The 19,543-nt window shown below is 54.9% G+C and overlaps 4 protein-coding genes across 4 annotated transcripts; all 4 read right to left on the reverse strand.

The window, feature by feature from the left end:
- Nucleotides 1–187: 187 nt before the first annotated feature.
- On the reverse strand, nucleotides 188–1,152 carry COL26b_001075 (uncharacterized protein; the record flags this gene model as incomplete). The annotated part of the gene is made up of 2 exons (XM_053174034.1): nucleotides 188–205; nucleotides 256–1,152. The coding sequence occupies 2 exons, from the start codon at nucleotides 1,150–1,152 to the stop codon at nucleotides 188–190; spliced, it is 915 nt and encodes a 304-aa protein (XP_053042151.1).
- A 775-nt stretch (nucleotides 1,153–1,927) lies between these two features.
- CYP51 (lanosterol 14-alpha-demethylase) lies at nucleotides 1,928–3,650 on the reverse strand (the record flags this gene model as incomplete). The annotated part of the gene is made up of 3 exons (XM_053174035.1): nucleotides 1,928–3,079; nucleotides 3,127–3,324; nucleotides 3,405–3,650. 3 exons carry the CDS (start codon nucleotides 3,648–3,650, stop codon nucleotides 1,928–1,930), a joined length of 1,596 nt encoding a protein of 531 aa, XP_053042152.1.
- A 4,174-nt stretch (nucleotides 3,651–7,824) lies between these two features.
- Nucleotides 7,825–9,264, reverse strand: COL26b_001077 (uncharacterized protein; the record flags this gene model as incomplete). Its single annotated transcript, XM_053174036.1, has 1 exon — nucleotides 7,825–9,264. The coding sequence occupies one exon, from the start codon at nucleotides 9,262–9,264 to the stop codon at nucleotides 7,825–7,827; it is 1,440 nt and encodes a 479-aa protein (XP_053042153.1).
- A 6,112-nt stretch (nucleotides 9,265–15,376) lies between these two features.
- Nucleotides 15,377–18,334, reverse strand: COL26b_001078 (uncharacterized protein; the record flags this gene model as incomplete). The annotated part of the gene is made up of 2 exons (XM_053174037.1): nucleotides 15,377–17,501; nucleotides 17,562–18,334. The coding sequence occupies 2 exons, from the start codon at nucleotides 18,332–18,334 to the stop codon at nucleotides 15,377–15,379; spliced, it is 2,898 nt and encodes a 965-aa protein (XP_053042154.1).
- Nucleotides 18,335–19,543: the final 1,209 nt, after the last annotated feature.

Below are 19,543 nucleotides of genomic sequence, written 5' to 3' on the forward strand. Positions count from 1 at the left end.
AAATTAGGGTAGGGTAGTTAGTCGCCTTCCATTATTTCCGTCCATTATCCCAGAACGCGCCGTTCAAACGTGTGCTTGCCCATTCGTCCCTGCCCTCGTCCCGTTCAGACTAGCAGCCGGTTCCTTCCCGTGTCTCGACGACACCCCCTGTCTTGAGTTCCTTCCCTGCGAGGAGGACTCGCCATCCTCAAGAGCAGTCGATGCTCTGCGGTTGGGATCGGTTCTGTTCCCCTTGACGGCAGTCCACTTGCCCACGCTCGTTCCCTTTTCGCGCTCCTCAGCGATCCATCCCAGAAAGAGCGCCACGTCTTTGGCAACCACGCCAAGGACAGCTCTGGCCTGTATCCAAGCAGGCAAGACCCCCTTTGCGTCCGATGCCGTTGCCATGATCCATTCGATTGCGCCCGTTGGCGTCTTCCTCACTCTCTCGACGCTCACATAGGCTGCCATGACGATCCCCTTCTCCTTCACCAGTCCGCCGTAGTCCGCCTTGTCGAGATCTGCCATGGGGATAGACACGACGATGAACTCGTCGGCTTCCCTAGCCTTTGCCGTAATGATCAACTCGGGAAATACGCGGTTCTTCAGCGGCATCCCGAGTTTGTGTTTGATCTCAAATACGCCGACCCTGAAGTCGTCCCACGTCGAGCCGCCCTCTTCAACAGCGACCCCGGCACAATCCCAGGCCAGCGCCTCTCTCGCCTCCATGACATTCGGAGTAAACGCCTTCTCGGCCTCAACATGGTCGTCCTTGAAGCACTTTACAAACTCCTCCCAAGCAGCAGTCCCCTTCGAGGGCCTGTCCTTGTGAATACTCCTCCGACAAGCCCACGTCTCAGGAGCATCCACGCCATTAGACAGACTGTTCCTCGCCGCCTCCTTTTCGAGCTCTGCGGCGGGGATAACGCGCTCGTACAGCTCAACCTGCGCCGTCGATTCAGGGTAGGACTTGGTGCCCTTCGCCTTCCACTCACTTGGCCGTGCAGTACCATCCTTGGGCGCGACGGCATCGATAAAAGGGACGGCTTCCTGCAGGACGGCGATGAGGAACGGCGCCAAGTCGGCGGTAGTTGCGCTCGGCGCCGGGAGCTGCTCCGTCCGGAGGCCCCATAGCCGGACCAGGGGCCCCAGGTTCTCGTCCTCCGCGCTCATTCCGACTGTCGGCGTTGGGCGTAGATCCCGGATTCTTTGACGAGTAATGCGACCGCACGAATTTGCCGTCGCAGGACGAACCTTTGGGCTGTTTATCTTTCACGCGGTAACCTCGATATATATTGAGTGACGACGGACGGTTCGGGATGCAATTGACGTTGGATGCGACGTCAAGGGATAAACTCAAAAACCCCCACGCCAGTTGTACGCGGCTGTTCGTAAGGCGATTGCGTGAGTGACGGCTCTGGGTATGAGTGAGCCTAAGGTGTAGGATTGGGATGAGGCGAAGGTTGAGAAGGGGGGATGTCCCGGTCTGAGACGTCGTCCAGACCACCCCAGTTACCGCACTGACTTTGAAACAAAACGCTGTGCCGACCGACCGAACAAGTCCCAGCATGGGGAAGTCTTCAACATCGCCATCCGGCCGGGCCCCGCACCCTTGACATGCGCCTGCACGGGGACACAGTACGGCCTGTGAGCTTAAACTTCTGATTGACAATATACGTCAAATTCATCAGCGCGGTTACGGTTTGCGCCACGGGGATCGGCAATTTTTTTCTTTCTTTGGTGGGATTGATGGATGTTGGTCGTGATGTCTTAACGTCTTTTGTATTAATATTATTCGACAGCGACCATCTTTAGTCTGCCATCTGCGCCGTAGCGCTCTCATGTCTATGTCTTTTTCTTGTCTCCGGCCATGTGATATAGTCATAATGGCTTACAATATACATTCCCCAAAACCCAAAATCTGACCAAATCCCGCTCCCACCAAAACTTACGCCTCACGCTTCTCCCAGTAAATGTTGGCAGGCTCCAGAGGCCGTGAGAAGAGAGAGGCATAGTCTGTGCCGATGAGCTTGTCGCTGCCGTCGGCGTTGCGGAACTTGAATTCTCTGACGATCATGGCGGTAATGGTCTGCAGCTGCACGTTGGCAAACTGCTCGCCGATGCAACGGTGACGGCCGGCGCCGAAGGGCAGGTAGGGCGACGCGGCACCCTTGCTTACGAGACCGTAACCGTAATCGACCTTCTCCTCGTCCTCGGCATCCTTGCCGCCAATCTTCGGGGCGTTGGGAGAGTCGGCCTCCCAGCGGTGTGGGTCCCAGACCTCAGGGTTGGGGAAGTAGGCGGGATCGGTTCCAGAGACTCCGGGGGCGGCGAGAAGGGTGTGGCTGGTGGGGATAACAAATTTGGTACCGGGGACGGGCATGGGAGACTTAACGGCGCGCATGATGGAGTGGATAGGAGCGTGCAGGCGGAGGGTCTCCTTGATGATGGCCTGGTTGAGGGGCAGCTTTGCGAGGTCCTCGTACTTCAGGGGAGGCAGATCCGCGCCGAGAACGCGGACTTGCTCCTGGTAGAGCTCCTCCATGATCTGGGGGTACTGGGCGAGACGGAGCATGATCCAGGAGCTGGTGGAAGACGAAGAGTGCTGGCCGGCCATGAGGAGAGCGATCATCATGTGGGCGATCTCGTGATCGGGGACCTTGGTGCCGTTCTTGTAGGTGGAGTTCATAAGGTGGGACATGATGTCAAGACCGTCAGTGCGGCCGTTGTCGCGGCGGTCCTTGATGGTGTCCATGTAGATCTGAGCAACGGTGCGCTGGGCGTGATCGCGCTTCTTGTTCCAGGGGAGAGGCGCCCAGTGCAGGGTGAAGTTGATGGGGGTGAAGCCCATGTCGAGGTCGTGGTACAGAGCAGCGAGGGTCTCGTCGAACTTGTTGCGGATCTCGGCACCCTGGAGCGCGTGGGAAGCGGTGAAAATGGTAATCTCGGCCATCTTCGGAGGCAGGTTGACGACGCCGGAGTTGGCCTTGAAGTCAGGGTTGCGCTTGAAGTAGTTGGAAACCTCGTCGGCGATGATAGGGACGTAGGAGCGGAAGGCCTCGGTGGTCAGGGCGATCTTCATGAACTGGAGGGGCGGGAGCTGTCAGCAACAAAGCTTCCGGCGGGAGAGTTTCCGCGGCAATGTACCTTCTTCTGCTCCATGAGCTTGGCGTTTGGGCAGTCGTAGACGACGTCGCGTCCAAAGACAGGAGTGGTCAAGACGGTGTAGATCTCCTCGGCGTTCACATCCTTGAGCTTGCCGTTGAGAATGAAGTCGTTGCCCTGGGGGCCGACGGCGACGGTGGTTCTCTTGCCAAGGAGGACGAAAGTGAAGATATCACCATACTGTCAGGGTGATGCTTGTCAGTACGGGAGGCTTGTTCCGGAAGTTTATTGCGACACTGGGAGTTTTGGGGTGCGCATACCTTTTCACGGTTGACCTTGAAGAAGGTCGGGGGGTCCATGCCATATGTGATGGTGCTGCCGACGAAGGGGAACCAGTGGAAGACCAGAGGAGGCTCGTTGGCGTTCTTGAAGAGGGCCTGGGACAAGACATTGAGGACGACGGAGAGGACGATGACGGCGAAGAAGCCGACGGTGACCTGCAGACCAGTTCCCAGATTCTGGAACTGGTCCGACAATGGTCCTGCGACCTCCTGCAGGAGACCCATCCTCGAGGGCGCGAAAAGGGGTCGCTGGTAGTGTGAAGGGAAGCGAAGAAGGAGCCAATTGAACGCGGACTGGCGATGTCGTCGAGTTTGGCTGCGATCGCAACTTTCTTGACCGGAGGTAGCACACGAGCAGCAGTGGCGCGAGAGAGAGCAGAGGGCGTAGGTTATCGAGAAGGGGGGGCTACAGAGGTGGTTTTAAATTATCACATAGTGAGATTAGATATCTGCCGCGTTTTGTTGGGTCCCACATTTTTGCGCAAGCAACCTGCGCGATGAGCGAGCCAATGCATGGTCCATATGGGAAAGCTCCCGGCGGTCAAGCGCATCTCGCATATCCATGGAGCCCAGAAGCTGTGACATCTGGCCAGTGGCACGGTAGCCACCCGCAACGCATTTTGGGGGCGTCTGTCACAGGGTCCCTAGGCCGTCCCTAGATCGTCCCTAGTGCCTAGAAGGCCTGAGCCGCTCAGTGCACCTGCCAGGAAACAGGATGCATGGCTTGAATTTTTTTTGAATTTTTTGCCTACCTTTCCTGCCAGACCTTTGCGGCTTGCCCCTTGATGCTTTGGAGGCTGTTGCTCCAGCTTGCATGTTGCGCCAGAAAATCGGGAGCAAGGGTGCCGGATGGGCCAATGAGTTGGCACTGGCTACCGACCAATGACGGGCCGTTCGTATTCGTATAAAGAGACCCTCACTGCCTAATCGAGCAGTGGGAGACGGGAATGATTCGATAGAAGGCCAACACCGAGAACTCTAGAAGCAAGTCTTTCAATGCGATGAAGCCACTTTCAAATTGCCCCCATCCAGTCGCCAATCGACGTCCTTTTCCACCTTTGAAACACTGTTGTCGTCAAGGGCTTCTGGTGCCCTCCGTCTTCGATTCGCTAGAAACTACCCCAGCCGACCCTCGTCCCTGTTGGCGGAAATCTGCGAATCTGCTCGAGGCAGGTACGGATAATACAGCGTCCAACGGTGGAATCCTGAGGTGGTCTGTGGCCACTCACATGCTCGCAATTGCCAACCTGGAACCCGAATAAGAATCCGAGGGCCAACCTCACCACCATCTCCATCTGCGCCTCATCATCGCACATATCCTGTATTTCCGATGGGACTCAAGCTTTTGCCATGTCTTCAGCTTCGCAAGGTTCTGTCAACGTCAACTCTGCCATTGCATTCGTTGCCATCACTTCTTCCAGAGCGTGCGTCCGATATTCATCCTGGACGAGGGGCTGACAGTTGCCCCTCCATTCTTGACACTTGCTGGAGAGACAACGATTAGCTAATCGTCGTTCTTGCGTCAGCCACAACCAAACGTCATCAGATCAAACTCGTGTTACTCATCACGATTGTTCTTCGTGGATCTGTCACTAGTCTAGGATGCAGCTTAAGCTCCTGTCGTTTCTCTGAAGCATGAAACGGGCTCTTATCATTCTAGTTGACATCTCTGCAGCGTCTGGGCGTTTCTGCGAAGTTGGGAAACTGTTGCAGCTTGTCGACTTGATATTAGCCACTCCTCATTCACCGGCTTTATTACCATGTCAATTGCAGGTTCCATCACCATGTTGTTTGACTATCTTCAATCGAGAACACGTGGGAGATATTATGCCCCTGTCGCTGCTACGTACTGCGCTTTCTAATGTACGAGATACTAGGGATCAACTACATCTTACACTCCTTAGGTAAGATGGATGGGCTGCGGTAACTCGGATAGTACTCCAGTGTTCGCAATTGCGTTGCGGTAAGTTGGTACTCCAAGGACCCCGAGGGCCACAGGAGCCGAATACGAGGTGCGGGTACAAGCCCGCTTACAACAGCTCGCCAAGCTCACGTTACTCGAGTTCCACGATGATATATCGACGATGGACATGCGTTTATGTGCTCGCGTCTATACTTTTTTTTTCTCCTCTCTTACATAGATCTGGTGGACTTCTCCCTTTTTGACAGACATCGCCTGGCTGTTTGTTGTTGACAGAAAGCCCAACGAAGGTCTGCTGGCTATCGCGCTGTTCCGAGGACATGTAGCTTACTCGACTCGGCACAAGCGAGGTCATCCTTACAACGGTAGTGTACGCCTTCCAGACTGGAGTAGTTGCGTTGAAAATGACCAGAGTACTTGTTGCAAAGTGGTCTGCCATAGAGGGGTGGATGGCAGCCAGCAACGCTTTTCCCCGCACGAAAGCGAGAGACTGTGAATTCCAAACGATCATGATGCCTTTTCGTATGGCAGACGGTGTTGACAGTTTTGACGACATCAAGGTCGCGTTAATTGTTATCTAAATACCTCGTTCTTTTTATGTAGCTTCAGTTCGGAGCACTGCTAGGTTAAACCCGCTGTACTGGTTGAATGAAATCAATCCAATTCCGTGCTTACTTTTCATGTAAGATTGAATGTGAAGCTGCTTTCTAAATCGTTACCTTTGTCAAAGATCGTGTCTTGCCATCTGGAGCGCACCTGCCGGACTAGGTATGCACTCACGAGAGCCTCACCCAGGCGACGGAGGGCACCCCCAAAAGTCATACACGACCTATAAAGACCACACTAGTCGTCAGTAGAGGATTGCAACACTCCATTCGTGTCTGTTTTGTCGTTTGGAGAGAATTGGATACTAGTAGTGGATTTACTTCGTTCCGTTTACCTCGTGCTATTCCCAGGCTCAGCAGGCTGGCCAGCTTAACTATGGCGAACGCCAGCGACAAAAGAGAGAGGCGAGAAAAGTTGACTGCAGAGTGTCAACAGAGGTCATATTATACCTCGGGCTATTAGATAAAAGCTCTGCTAGTACTTCACGTGAAGCAGAGAATAGTATCAAGGGCCGAAAGGTCTCGGCACCAAACGGACGGCAAGCGATCTCGACAATGAAGACAAAAAAACAAAAAAGGAATCACCCTTTTCATGGCCCTCGACGTGTTTCGAACGAGCGCCCCCCTCAGACTCAGTTTGCATCTCTGGAGGAGAATTTGTTTTAGCTATTCGCTTTTACCAACTGGGCCACTTGGTCCCAGCTGAACTGTTGAAAGACCATGGGACGAAAGCTGGCCAACTAGCTTCGGGGCTGGGAAGGAAGCTCACTTGGCAAGAGCAAGAGGTTTCATAGTGCCTGCCTGCCTGCCTGCCTGCCGTTTGTCGTGAGAGTAAGGTTGGCCCAGTCGACTACGCACGTCGCATGCTCGTCATCACCTACGACAAACACACCGCAGGAAACGTGAGAGAAGAGCAAGAAGAAAATCCTTTCCGTGTGACTTACTTCTCTGAGAAATCAGCTCCAGCCGGTTGTATATGGATCTCGTCTCACGGCATGTCATCCGGCACTCCGCGTATTTTGTAAGGCGACCGCCACATGTGTGATGCAACATCGTTTATCCTAAACTGCGGATCATCGACATGATATATATATGACCATGTGCATGATCTGCGAGACCAGCGCAATGCAAAGTAGATCAATCGTCCGGAGTCTATCTAAACCTCAGTCTTGACGTGGTCGCAAACAAACGGGTGAGGTCGACGATCCCCCGTATTACGCAGCAAAGGGGCACCTGCCTCCAAGCGAGAAACAACACCAAGCAGCCGGCTGCACTACATCACCAACGGGTAGAAACATGCATCCGGGCAGCGTACGATGGTGACAGAACAAATCATTTAGCTGAAACCCAGACATGCCCCCTCCCCGCGTGGTCCAGAACATATGCGCTTCTGGGGTTTGCGCATTAGTTTCTTTCACGGCAGCGAGAAATGGCACACAAATATAATTTTACTGTTTCTTTTATTTTGTTTTGCTTGCTAGCTAGCTATCGTCTCGAATGCAGCTGTGCCTCGAAGGAACACAGACCGCTTCGGTATCGTGGTATAGTGTTGTGTTTGTTTTGGTTTTTTTTTGCGTGTAATATGATTAGATGTGGCAGTAACGACCGTCGGCTGTTTCTCTGTTCTCAGCCTTAATGCATGCGAAACGCTGCTCCTTGAAGCACGTTTGCAGAGGTATCTCTTTGATGAATCCCGGGAACCTTTAAAAACCAAAAACCATGTCCAAGTATTGTAAAGAAAAAGGAAAATAAAGACCGCATTTGCCTTCGCTGTTGACGCCGTACACCTGGAACCATGCAGATGAAGTAGATGTTGAATGCTGTCCTCATGGCTCGGCTGAGCGAGCCATACACGCCCTCCTGTCGAGTCTTCTTAGAAAGTAAGGCCAGTCCACCCGTACGGGCCGTCGACATTGATCCAGTTGTGGTGCTCCATTGCGCGCTCCCAACCCATCATGACGGCCAGCAGACGGCAGCCCATGGCACTGACGGTGCAGATGACCGTGTCACTAGCATCGGCCAGCACGGCCAGATCCATCAAATAGGCGCGGCCAACGTAGCTCCGGAGACGGAGCGCTTCGGCCGAGGGGGCTAGTTGCTTGTTCTTGGCTGTCGCAGCGTTGGAGGCACTCATGGAGGACAGGCCAAGGTTCCAGAACATGGCGGCAAAGAAGCCGCCCTCCCAGCCGAAAGCCTCATCCTCAAAGTGGTGCATGACATGCCTGTCGGGGGTAGCCTTGTGGACTTCCTGCTTGGACGCCAGGCGAATCTGCTCCTGTGCGCGCATAGAACCCTTGAAATCCTCCGCATCGTAGACTGTCGGGTCGTCGGAGGCAAGGACAATGAAGGACTTGCGCTTGGCGAGCTCGTCGTCACCCCCATCGACACCGGTGCCGTTGTGCTTGCTGTCAATGACCTCCTGAGCAGCGTTCGCAATGATCTCCATCGGAATGTAAGTGCCGTGGTACTGGTACTCGGTAGGGTGGCAGTCGCCATGTCGGACATGAACGCCGACAACGACCCCGTTGTTCGGGTTGCCGTTGCCAACAATGGTCTTGTTCCTGATTTCCTTGACACGCTTGCTGACGTACTGAGCGTCGTCCTTGTTGAGGTCCCAAAGAGCGCGGTATCCCTCGTGTGCCAGCTCGAACAGCTCCCGCAACCCCTGCTCGTCCTGTGCGCGGAAGTCGGAGTGAGGTTTGCTGATAGATCCTGCCCACATCTCCTTCGCTGTCTCGGATGTGACGACCAAGTGGCGAGCTATGGGAGGACAGGGAATCATTTCGTGGCGGGGAGGAGGGCGGCAGAGGGGCACAGGAGGCGCTTGGAAGATATCGGTGTACTTGCCGTACGCCCAGCGAGAATCGTCGATGAAGAAGGCTCTACCTTGCCTCTTAGCGAGCCCGTAAAATGTCCAGAGCTGCATGATGGTGTGCCCAATGCCGGCGTCTGCAGTCTCCATGATGAAGGTCATGGAGCTTTCGCACACGGGCTTTTCAACAAGCGAGTCCTTGTTCTCCCCAACCAGGTCTCCATCGTGACCTTGACCCTTGCTTGGCCATTTGGCAGCGACGTCCGGGAGAAGACCGGTCTTTTGAGCTTCTGCAACGTCGATGAAGTACGGATCATTGGGGGCATCTTGACTCAAGAGGTTCTGATCAAGAATCTGAGTTCGGTGGCGCATGTCCCTAACGCGCGCGGCAACCTCCTTGCACTTCTTGCACATGTCCCCGTACTCCTTCACTGACAGCGGGAAGTCGTAGCTTGGAGGGATTGAAACGGTCCACTTGGATTTGCCACCGTGGTCGGACATGACGATTGGCGTGGGAAAGTCGGGTAGATCGTCTTGTCCAACCATCTCGAAATCATCGTGGACCGAAAATGGTAGGTTGATGGAGGGGACGCCAAAGCTCGTTCGAAATGGGAAAGTCGCAAAGTAGAGCAGCAGCACCGTGAATGCGAGCCAAAATGTGAATCTGAATACACGAGTAGGTCGGGGGTGGATGGGTGACTTCCGGGGGGGCGGGATAAGCGCTGGTAGGCTTGGTGATGGTGGTGGGGAGGAGAAGAGGAGGTGGTTGAAGCTGAAGCGGGAGGAGGTGGCAGATAGAGGCACCTTTTCCCACTTTGAAGAGCCGGTGTGAGAGGCAGACCGTCGGAGGTTCATCCGCGGATCAGACACCGACAGCTTCGACTTGCTGAGGTCTAGAGGGGCTGGCATCTTTGCTCGCATTATATGCAACGGTTGGCGAAGAAATGTTGGTATCTTCAGAAGAAGTAAAAAAGGTCGTAGAGTCGTTCTGGTCGTTTTTGTCCACTAACACGGATCGAACCAATGGGTATCTTGAAAATTTGGGAGCTTCGACGGAATAAAAGAAGCCAAAACTTTTGAGAAGAGAATTCTGGGTGCTTTTGGCGGTTTAGTTAAGGAGCGTCGGTGGGCGTCGAGCCTGGTTGTAGGTCATGGACGGGAGATGGCGGTCTTCCTTCTAGGAAGCGTTCATGATAGTAAACGGTTCCGGTGACAGTCGTACAGAAAGGAAGCCGAGGAGTGCAGGCGGCAATGCGGTGGTCAGCGCGGTGGAAGACGAGCAAAGCAGCTTCTGCGTGTCCGTACAGCACGAGACCGAGGCCGGTGGCGCGGTCGGTCGAGGGAGAGGAAGGAAAAAAGAAGCTGAAGAAACCGGGGATGGCGGGGGTAAAGTACAGTAGTGGTAAGACTCGGCCGGAAGCTTGCCCTCGTTCTGGATGGACTCTACTTTTTTTTTCTGCTCGTTTGCAGCTCAGGGTTGCAGCTGCAGCAGCTTAAAGGGATCCAGCGGCAACAGAAAAGGAAATGGGCCCTTGTCCGAGATTTGGCAGAAAACGCAGTGAACAGGACCCAAGGGGAAGACCAAAGAGGACGAAAAGTGCGATCAACTGCGTGAAGTAAATGACCGATGGTGGGTCTTGGCGGCGATCATCAAGACCGGGGTCGAGGTTGTTGGAGCAGGTGGGAAGAGAAAGAGTGGGAGGAGACAGTTCCCTGTTGCCTGCGTCTGCGTTGGGATCGCTCCTTCGGCCGGGCTGAAGACGGAAGAAGACCAGAAGACTGGAGATTTTTTGGAGCCCAGAAACTAGAGAGAGGAGCCTGGAGACTGGTTCACCGAGACGAGACGGCTTTGTATGCCGGGCCGCATGTGATGGTGATGTATGTTGACGCGGTCCGTCTGTCTCGTCCAGTCTGTGGTATATTGTTTACAGCAATGCAACGACCGGCTGACGATTGCGGTGCCTGTTCTCGGCCCTTGTGGTCCCCTTTTTGCTGTCCTGCAAACTCTATCCGATGCCAGGCCAGTGACAGTCAGAATAGAAGGGAGTGCGGTGCTGCAGATCAATTGGATAGAAGCGAAGAAGGAGATGGGACGAGAGGGCTTGTTCGTCCGGGCTCTCTGACCTTGATACCTGGAATAACGGACGAGACGAGAGAGCACGGGTGGGGGGAAGGGGGGTGGTGCCGCAGTTTGGCCAGCAGCAGAGATGGTGGGGAAACGCGGAAGACGGGAGATGGGTGAACATGAGGTATCGGCGTCAGAGCTTCCAGTGTGCCAGATCAACCAGTCGTGCCGTGTCTTGTGTCTTGGTGCTGTCGGGTTCGTGTCAAGTCTCGTGCGAAGCTGCAGCGCCAGCGTCCGTGGGATAAAGTGTATGTCAGGCGTTGGATCGTCTCTGGCTGGCTTGACTTGATTGACGTGTTTCGCCTGTCTAAAAGAAACCCACGGGCGTCGGGGCGTTGCGTTTGTAACAAAGGACAAAGCTGCGCTCTTAGCTGAGGGCAGTTGGTGCTATGTTGTCTTGGACTCTCCCGCGTACTGTACGCTACTCGGTGCGACTGCAACAGGCAGCGCGCGTTGGACCTTCCAACGAAACTGGCAAAAGCGAAACGAGTGCTCGACATATGACGATGGGCAAGGCGGACCGGACATGGAGCAGAGGGAGCAACAAAACGAGGAACCGAAGCTCCCGCGTGGCGGTGCGGCCGACGACGACTCGTGGGACTGAGACTGGGTTTGCGACTGCGGGAGTGCCGTCCGGCTTGTCGGTCACCTCACTCAACGCAGGGCTTGACGGCCAGCAACCAGGCGTGGATCAGGCTCGTCGGGTTTCCTCGAGCTGGAGAGGGCTTCGTGATCGACCCCCGAATAGAAACTCTTGGTTCAGGGTTTCCCCTCATCTTCAGCTCCCCTCTCTGCTGTCAGCTAACGGCTGGCGTAGCGTTGCGTAGCATTTTGTCCACTGCTGAGGCCCGAAGAAGGAAGAAGCCAGGGAGATCCTCACGGGATCGTCATACCCAAGCCGATCCATTGGTGACGAAGGAAGTCAGAGCCCTGCGCCGGCTCGCTGCCGTCTTTTCCCACTCCCGTCCTTGGTGACGCTTGACTCTCTGAGCCTGAGCCCCAAACCGATAGAAGCGAGTGTTACCACCAAAGAAGCCCCGATCCAGAGTCATGGATGAGGATGGGCCTCGGGTGGGTGTATCCGCTGTTGCGCCGTTGCAACTTTGCGCCGTTGTGCATATGAGCGAGCGGCGTTGGGACCTGGGCAGACAGGCGTTCCCGACATGAGAACCACAATACTGGACCTAGCGAACCGTTGTCAGCTCCGCCATAGCAAGGCAGAAAAAGTGAAGGACAGCCAGAGAGAGGCGGAAAAAAAAAACCAGTGAGCATCTGCAACACACAGCGAGAGAAGCGGCCAGGGGTCCAGGGCCTGTAGGCGCTGACAGAGGAAGCCCAAAAAGGCAGCCGGCGGTTCAAGGATGATGCCTCTCCCCCACCTCTTGTCGTCGCCAGTCACGATTTAGGACGTTTCAGAATCTCCGGGGGCCGCTTGGAAGGCAGTCGATGAAGCAGCCATTCACCGTCCTCGCTGCTGGGAAGGAAGCTACCAAATGCAGCAGGGGTTCTCGGAAGAGATCCGCCCCTCACGGCCTCTCGGCCAATCACGACACTTCCCGCCTTGTCCATTGTCCTGCAGGGCCTGACAAAGTGTGCTGTTAGCCTCTTAGTGCGCTCGCTGCAGGCCGTCTCTGCGCGGCTGATTGGCTTCACACGCCGCCGCATCTCCATTTGTGGCTTCCCGGACCTCCTCCAGAGATGGGAATCACTTCCTTCTCTGTAAATGACCCAGTTGTCAACTCATCAATCATCCGCGCCGGTTCCATGTCAAAACGCTCATCACCGAGCCAAAGCGGTCCCGTCGAGAGAGAAAAAAAAAAAGTCAATCCATCCGCAAAAAGTTAACCAGAGTGCCCGACCGCCTTTTTCCCTCTCGTCGAGTCGTCTCCCTTTCGAAAATCCCTCTTGTGATCATCGCGGAGTCGGTCCCCCCGTCCGTCCCCTCGTCGGCCAACGGCGACGCGTCCGTCTCCTCTCCCTCCTGCAGGGCTCCAGAAGGCGACGATGTCATGATTAGAGAATCCCAATTCAGAAGGCCGCACGTGGACAGCAATATGGGGAATTACAGCCCCTGCCCCGACCCCTTTCTGGGTCCCTTCAATTTAGGTAGGCCGCTGCCGAGACTGAATTTTGACGAGAGCTTTCCTTTCCTGCAGCTTGCATGTGCGGGCAATAGAGAAAATCTGCTCATAAAAGTACCACATGTGAGCGCGCGGCACGGGATCCGGTCCTAATTCAACTTGGTTTCGTTTGAATAGATCCGAACGGAAGCGAAGGATTCGGGAAGGGGGGGCCAACATCGTGAGGCGGGATAGAGAGAGGGGCGGGAAAAAACAACAAGAACGTACAATTGTGGCACGACAGGCAAACACCAAGTTTCAACGTCTCCCGCTACAATTGTCGGCCTCACGATGGCGACGCAAGAGTCATGTGCGAGCAGCGAGGCAAGAGAAAAGAGGCCCAAGCTCGTTGGGTCGTCTTTTTGACTTTTTCCCGTTTTCTGCAGATCCCTATTGTAAACGGGGTCCAATCCAATTTATTTCGTCATACACGAAATTTTGGCATTGCGATCTGTCGTCGTCCATCGCGCGGCAACCAACGAAACGACCACTCATCGTCGCCGTCTGCCGGCCTGCGGCCTCCCGTCTTCGCTCGACGCCGGACAGGCATAGGCCAACAAGAACCGAGGCATTATCGCCATTCCCCGTGACAAACGCAATCACAAACAAGACGTCCAAACATGAGAATGAAATACCTCTTCCACGGAGGGTACACTTCGAGCCCCCCCAGCCACATTCAATATGTGGGAGGCTTGCTTCACTTGAAAATGAAATACTCGGAAGCATGGGACGGGGGGCGGTTCGCATTTCACATTTCATCCGAGGCGTCTCACGAGCATCAAGAACTCAAATCACAACTAAACTTGTTTCCCGACACGAGATGCGCGAATAGATCCTCCCATGAACAATCAGCAAGCTCAACCTCCCAATTATCATGATCATCCCAACACGACACGGGGATCAACCAGGGGTAGAAGGGGACCAAATGTGATCTGTCACTGGACCCGGACGTCATCACACCAAGCAAATGCGACCCGTGCTGAGTGAACGACCGTGCACAAGCCTTCTCCTGATATCCCGCAAGAGAGCGCCAAAAGAGAACGAGAGAGAGGATGAGAGCAAGAAGATGACTCTGTTGCAAATCGCAAGCCACGAACTCTCACGGTCCCCAGCCTGACCCTTCCCCTTTGCCATTTCGTCTCACTCACTCGATTCAAATCGTCCTCGGGCGCGGGGACTAAAAATAAGCTATATCCCCTTTTGCGACTCCCGAGATCTAACACGGCGGCGCGCACGCCTCGCCCGCCACCAGTTGAGACGCAACCTTGGCTCCCACGCTGCCCCCCTAAAAAGCCGTTCGAACTTCGGCTCAGGCTCCCTCCTCTTCACTTCGTTCCAAACCGCGGTCCTGGTAACGGTCCCAAAGTCTGTTTGTTCCGTCCAAAGCTTCTTTCCTCGCCCTTGAATTATGATTGCCGTCCGTGGTTCAGTTTAGTCAGGTCCAACCGCCGCCACAATCTTGATCTGCGCCAGACTGTCATCTCAGAGCGTCAGCCCCCTTTTTTGCTTGAACTCCTATCACGAACTGGCCCGGGGGAGAGCTGAGTGAGCGGTTGTTCCTTCCGATGCGGTCATGGATTGGTGGTGGGATTCGAACCGAGGGGGTGTGGTGTCTCGTCAGCCGATTCGCGTGCCTCCAAACGGAATTATGGTCACAAACAAACAACAGTAAGCAAATGACAGGCTGAACACCACTCTCTGCCGTGGACACTATGGGATGCAAGATCCCGAGCTGAAGACTCGGCATATTCCCATCTGGATAATGATTCGTCACTGACCTGGCGACCCGAGTATCTTACACGTTTCCAGCCGTGTAGATCAGAGACACACCTCAAACTGCCGTCAATAGAAAGGGAAGCTGCGTGTGATAGATCATAGTCTTCTCTTTTTTCGTCGCTCCTCGTCCCGTAATTAGCTAGCTGACCAGGCCTGCTTTCTGATGTACATGATCCATCACAATCATCTGCCCAATATTAAAAGCCATTGACAGACCTCGTCGCTTTTTCCGCCGCCCGTAAAACTCTTCCGTCCAAATGATAACCTGATCCCGATGCTCCGATGTTGCACGGTTCGATCGTGACAAGAAATTCATCAGTCCTTCCTCCTGCCCGTATCAATACGCTAATAAAACAGGCCGATAGGTAAGGCTGGTTCCGAAAAAAAAAAGAACGAGGCATAATCCGCCTCTTCAACCATTGGCCATGGCGAAAGAAAGTTGTCGGGTATAAGAAGAAAACCAATATTGGGTCAGTGGTAAACCCATCCTGAACGCCTTTCCTTGCCTTCGTGAGGCTCCCTGTATGAGGCCCAAAACTACCCCGTCCTCACAACACAAAAGACTTAACCAGCAACGTCCCACAGCATTTCCTCACGCCTGCACTGCTGATGCCCTGTTGCCATCATCGAATGACGCCGTCTTCCTGAGCGGCTCCATCTTCAGAGAGTTCTCCGGGTGAGTCTCGAGTTTGCGATCACTGGCAACTCGGACACTGCCTCTCACGCCTCTGACAAGGTGACCAGTCTCCACACGGTCCTGGATCATCTCGTCCAGGATCTGATTCACCTCATCAACGCTTTTTGTACGGGTGCGAGGATTTGTCAGAGAGTTCGAACGAGCTGTGAGGGAGTTTGAGCGGCCGGCCAAGGCATTCGAAGGCGCTGGGGGCGGGTTGATCGTTGGTGGTGGGCTGTGCTCGTACAGAGCAGATGTTCGTCCGTCCATGGCACCCTCTGCCACCTCTCGAGATCGAGCGGCAGAGCGTAACGCTGCCAGCATGCGATCCTTGTCATCTAGCCGAGCTCTCAGCTCGGCAATTTCGGCGTCCTTCTCTCTCAGCAACGTCGACACACTATGGTCTTCGCCCACCATGATGCCCTTATTAGGAGTAGAGAAGCCAACCGATGTCCTAGAAGAGCTGGCCCGTCGTGCCTGCATCAATCTCTTCTCGAGCGTCTGGATGTACCTTGTCTTGTCCGCAAGATCGGCCTGCAAGGCGCGGTTCTGTGCTGTCAATGAGGCACTACCATCACCGTACTCGCCAACGCTGTCGTCATCCGTCATTACTCCGCCTCCTTCACCGCTGGACAGCCGCTGGCCTCCACTCGACCGTCCGCTTGATCGACGGCCGATAGTTGACGATGCCGATGTCATTGATGCGGTTCTCTCGAGTATCGGTCTGCCGCTGACTGAAGTGGCCAATGACGACCGGACGGAGGCCATGGACGATCTCGTGTGGATGCCCAAGGCGCTGTAGGACCCGCTCGCGTTGACGCCAATTGATTTGGAACTCAAGATCAGACGGTTAAGGTGATCGATCCGTTCTTTCAATGCTGTACGGGCCAGTTGCATTTCGAGCATTTGCTCTTCATGCCGATGCTCAGCCTCCAATTCCCGGGCCTTCTCTTCCTCAGCGTCTCGTTCCTTTTCTGCCTCGGCGCGTTTCGCGTTTTTCTCCTTGGCTTGTGTGTCCAATTGTTGCCTCAGCTCTAGGATCTCCATGCGATACCGTTCCAGCAAGACTCTGGCGCCGCCGTCACCCCCTGCGCCGAGCGCTTCCTCGGCTTTCTTCGCATGGCTCACAATATTGTTCTTCGCTCTTGAGGCGAATTTCAGTGTGTTGATGGTTTCCGAGGTATGAGAGTTGGAGGATGCTGCGCTGCCGGCTGCGCCAATCTGGATCGTGCAGAGGATACTGACCAGAGACCCGCCCGATAAAGCCCCTTGCAGAAGTCTAGTCAGCTTGCTGTCTCGGTATGGCAAGTGTTTTCCATCTTTGTCGGCAGCCTTTCCGTCCTTGTCCTTGTGCTCGGAGAGTTTCGAGATGACGGTGCCCAACGTCAGCAAACTCTTGTTGATGTGTGAACCTTCAGTCCGTCGTTCCTTGGACTCGGCAGCCTTTTCGGATCCTGCAAGATCGATCAAGCTAAGTGTCGAGACACGCACGCCCCCGGGCAGCATTCCAGATCTTTTACTGTCGCCGCCTCCAGGGTTCCCTGGTATCCGCTCTCGGCTCTCCACCACAATCTGGACCACCGCATGACTTCGAGAGCTGCGCGCATTGAATTGGGTACTAGCCGTCCGCCGCGCTTGGTCTCCACGAGCAATCACTCTCAGAAGCTGGGTTGGGCTCTGAACGATTTCTTCCTTCAAAGGGCTGGCGTAGACTCCGCGTTTACTGTCCTCGCGCAGCTTGATCTCTTCTTGCCCACCGTTGGCCCCAGCGCCGGGTCCAGTGGACATGCTGAGGAGGTCGTGGATTTTCTCGTTGTAGATTTCCAGATAGCTGACGCGAAGAAGAAATTCGCGTGACGGTGTTTCCCTGATGTAGGAGAAAATGTCGGTAATCGCAAGCGGAATGACACCAGGCGAAGAGGCTGTTCCTTGCATCGAGAAGGTCTTTCCGGTACCAGTCATACCATAGGCAAAAACGGTTCCATGATAGCCTTCCATCACTCGGCGTACCAAGCGCTTAGCAATACAGTCGTATACGCGGCTGTTGTCATCGTGTGTCGTGAATACATTATCTTTCAACCACTGTCAGAACCGGCTCTACATATCGAAGGAGAGAACCTTACCGTAGAAATAATCACCGCCCTCTTTTCCTCGATACGCAACGAGAGACTTGCGTCCATCAACCATCCACTCGCCCTCGGTCTTGCTGTTTTCATTGCCGCCAGCGTCTGGACGCACTCTTACGCTGACTACAACATTACCTTTGCCGTCCAGCTTAGAGCCTCTTTTGTCACTGAAGGCGTCAGATGAGGACTTGGCCGTTGCTCCATCAATAGGGTCATCATACGTCGTCGCGGAAGTTGAGTAAGAATCCTGTGCTGAGGAGCTCCTGCTTTGAGGCGGTGATGATACACTGATGAGGCCGTCTGACATGCGCACACTTGCGCTTGATATCGATTTCCCCTCGGCATTGTTGTTCAGCAGGCTCGGGGCGCCGTTGCTCAAATGGGAGTAGTTTGACGCGATAGAGCCCTTTGATTTGCGTGTTGAATTCCGCGAGGAGTCAGCACCAAGTGGACTCGGGGGAAGGCTATTGACGCGATTGTCGCCTCGTGGTGGCTGGGGGAACGAGTTAATGCTCACTGTCTTGCGCAATGTCTTTATTGAAGAATTGCTCATGGCAGAGACCGCACGCGGTTGCGGGAGTGCTGATGTGGGAGCGGGGGTCGTGGGGGGGAGGAACGCCGAAGAGGAAGAAGGGGCGCGAAGGCCGCTCTTCGGGTTGGGTGTCGACGGGCTAGATTTTGATGCCGGCGTCGGAAGGTTTCCAGTGCTTTTCCTCGTCTTTGGGACTGGGAGAGCTGGTAGAGCCATGGTCGGCGGGCCGTTTGAAGGCCTCGCTGGCCTCGGGAGCGTCGTCGCCATTCCGTACAGAAAACGAGAGTGGGAGCTAGTTGTCCTGCAAAGCAACAATAGACCCGAAGTTGGGCGAGACGCCTTCTAGTTTGTCGGAAACAAGCAGGAAGTTGGTCGGTCCATGAACACGGGAGCGTAAAGGGGGGATTGGTCGTCAGGAGGCCGATTACGTCGATAACGAGGGACCTCTTCGCGTGGGTTGAATTCGTCCCAAGGCCGAAAGCGTCGACGGGGGGGCTGGCCTGCGAGTGGCTGGTATCCCGGCACGTTGGACACTTTCGAGAACCAGGGACGTATGAAACGTTATTATGCGTTGAGGGTGTGCTGGGTGACGTGGGAGCTTTTCATCGGATTTCGAGGTTATTGCTGGTAAGTAAACTTGTCAGTGCACCGGGATAATGACAATCATAGCGGCGGGCACGGGAGTCAAGCATGACATGCAGATTGACCAGCGACGAGGGCGATCCCATGAGGCGGGTGGTGGCAGGGAAGGTGGGAGAAAAGCAAACTTACGAGATCGTAGTGGGTGGCTGGTTGAGCGGTATTTCTCGTGTTGTTTGTTTGTGGGCCGAAGAGGATGATGAGGAGGAAGAGATGCCAACGACGAGACTTTTTGGGGGTTGTCCCTGGATAGGAGCCAGCTCGTGTATGTCTTGCGGAGTATTCCTTGCTGCAGTGCCGAGCCTGTCGCCTCTACGCGGCAGCGGTACTGAGGGAAAACGAAGGTCTGACTCTGGTGGGTTCTTGGTCGAGCTGTATTCCTTGCGCTAGCGGGCGGCGTACAGCGTGGGCTTTCTTTTTCGTCCGGCTTGCGAGCACGGTGCCTCTAGTGCCTCGCGCAGCTAAAGTCGCAGGACTGGGATGGCGACGGGTACTCAGATTGGGCGGCAGGTCGGGGAAACTCAAAAATTGGACGCGGGAGGGAGGGAGGGGGTAGTTTCGTCCAGTGGAAATGTTTCGACGGCAGCGCTGGGCTTGGGGTAGACGAGCGCGGATTCGCTGGGAGCCGTGGAGTCTGAGCTTCGAGAAAGCGAGAAACACGTTTGCGTGCGGTATAGAGTTAAAAGAGTTGGGGGAGACACGGTATGGAATTCGGCCGGGACGGCTGGGCGGGAATTGAATTTGCGGGAAGTCTGATCCTTGAGATGTGAAGATTTCGGTACGAGG

The sequence above is a fragment of the Colletotrichum chrysophilum genome, assembly GCF_026319265.1.
Source record: "Colletotrichum chrysophilum strain AFK26 chromosome Unknown scaffold_4, whole genome shotgun sequence".
Taxonomy (NCBI): Eukaryota; Fungi; Ascomycota; class Sordariomycetes; order Glomerellales; family Glomerellaceae; genus Colletotrichum; species Colletotrichum chrysophilum.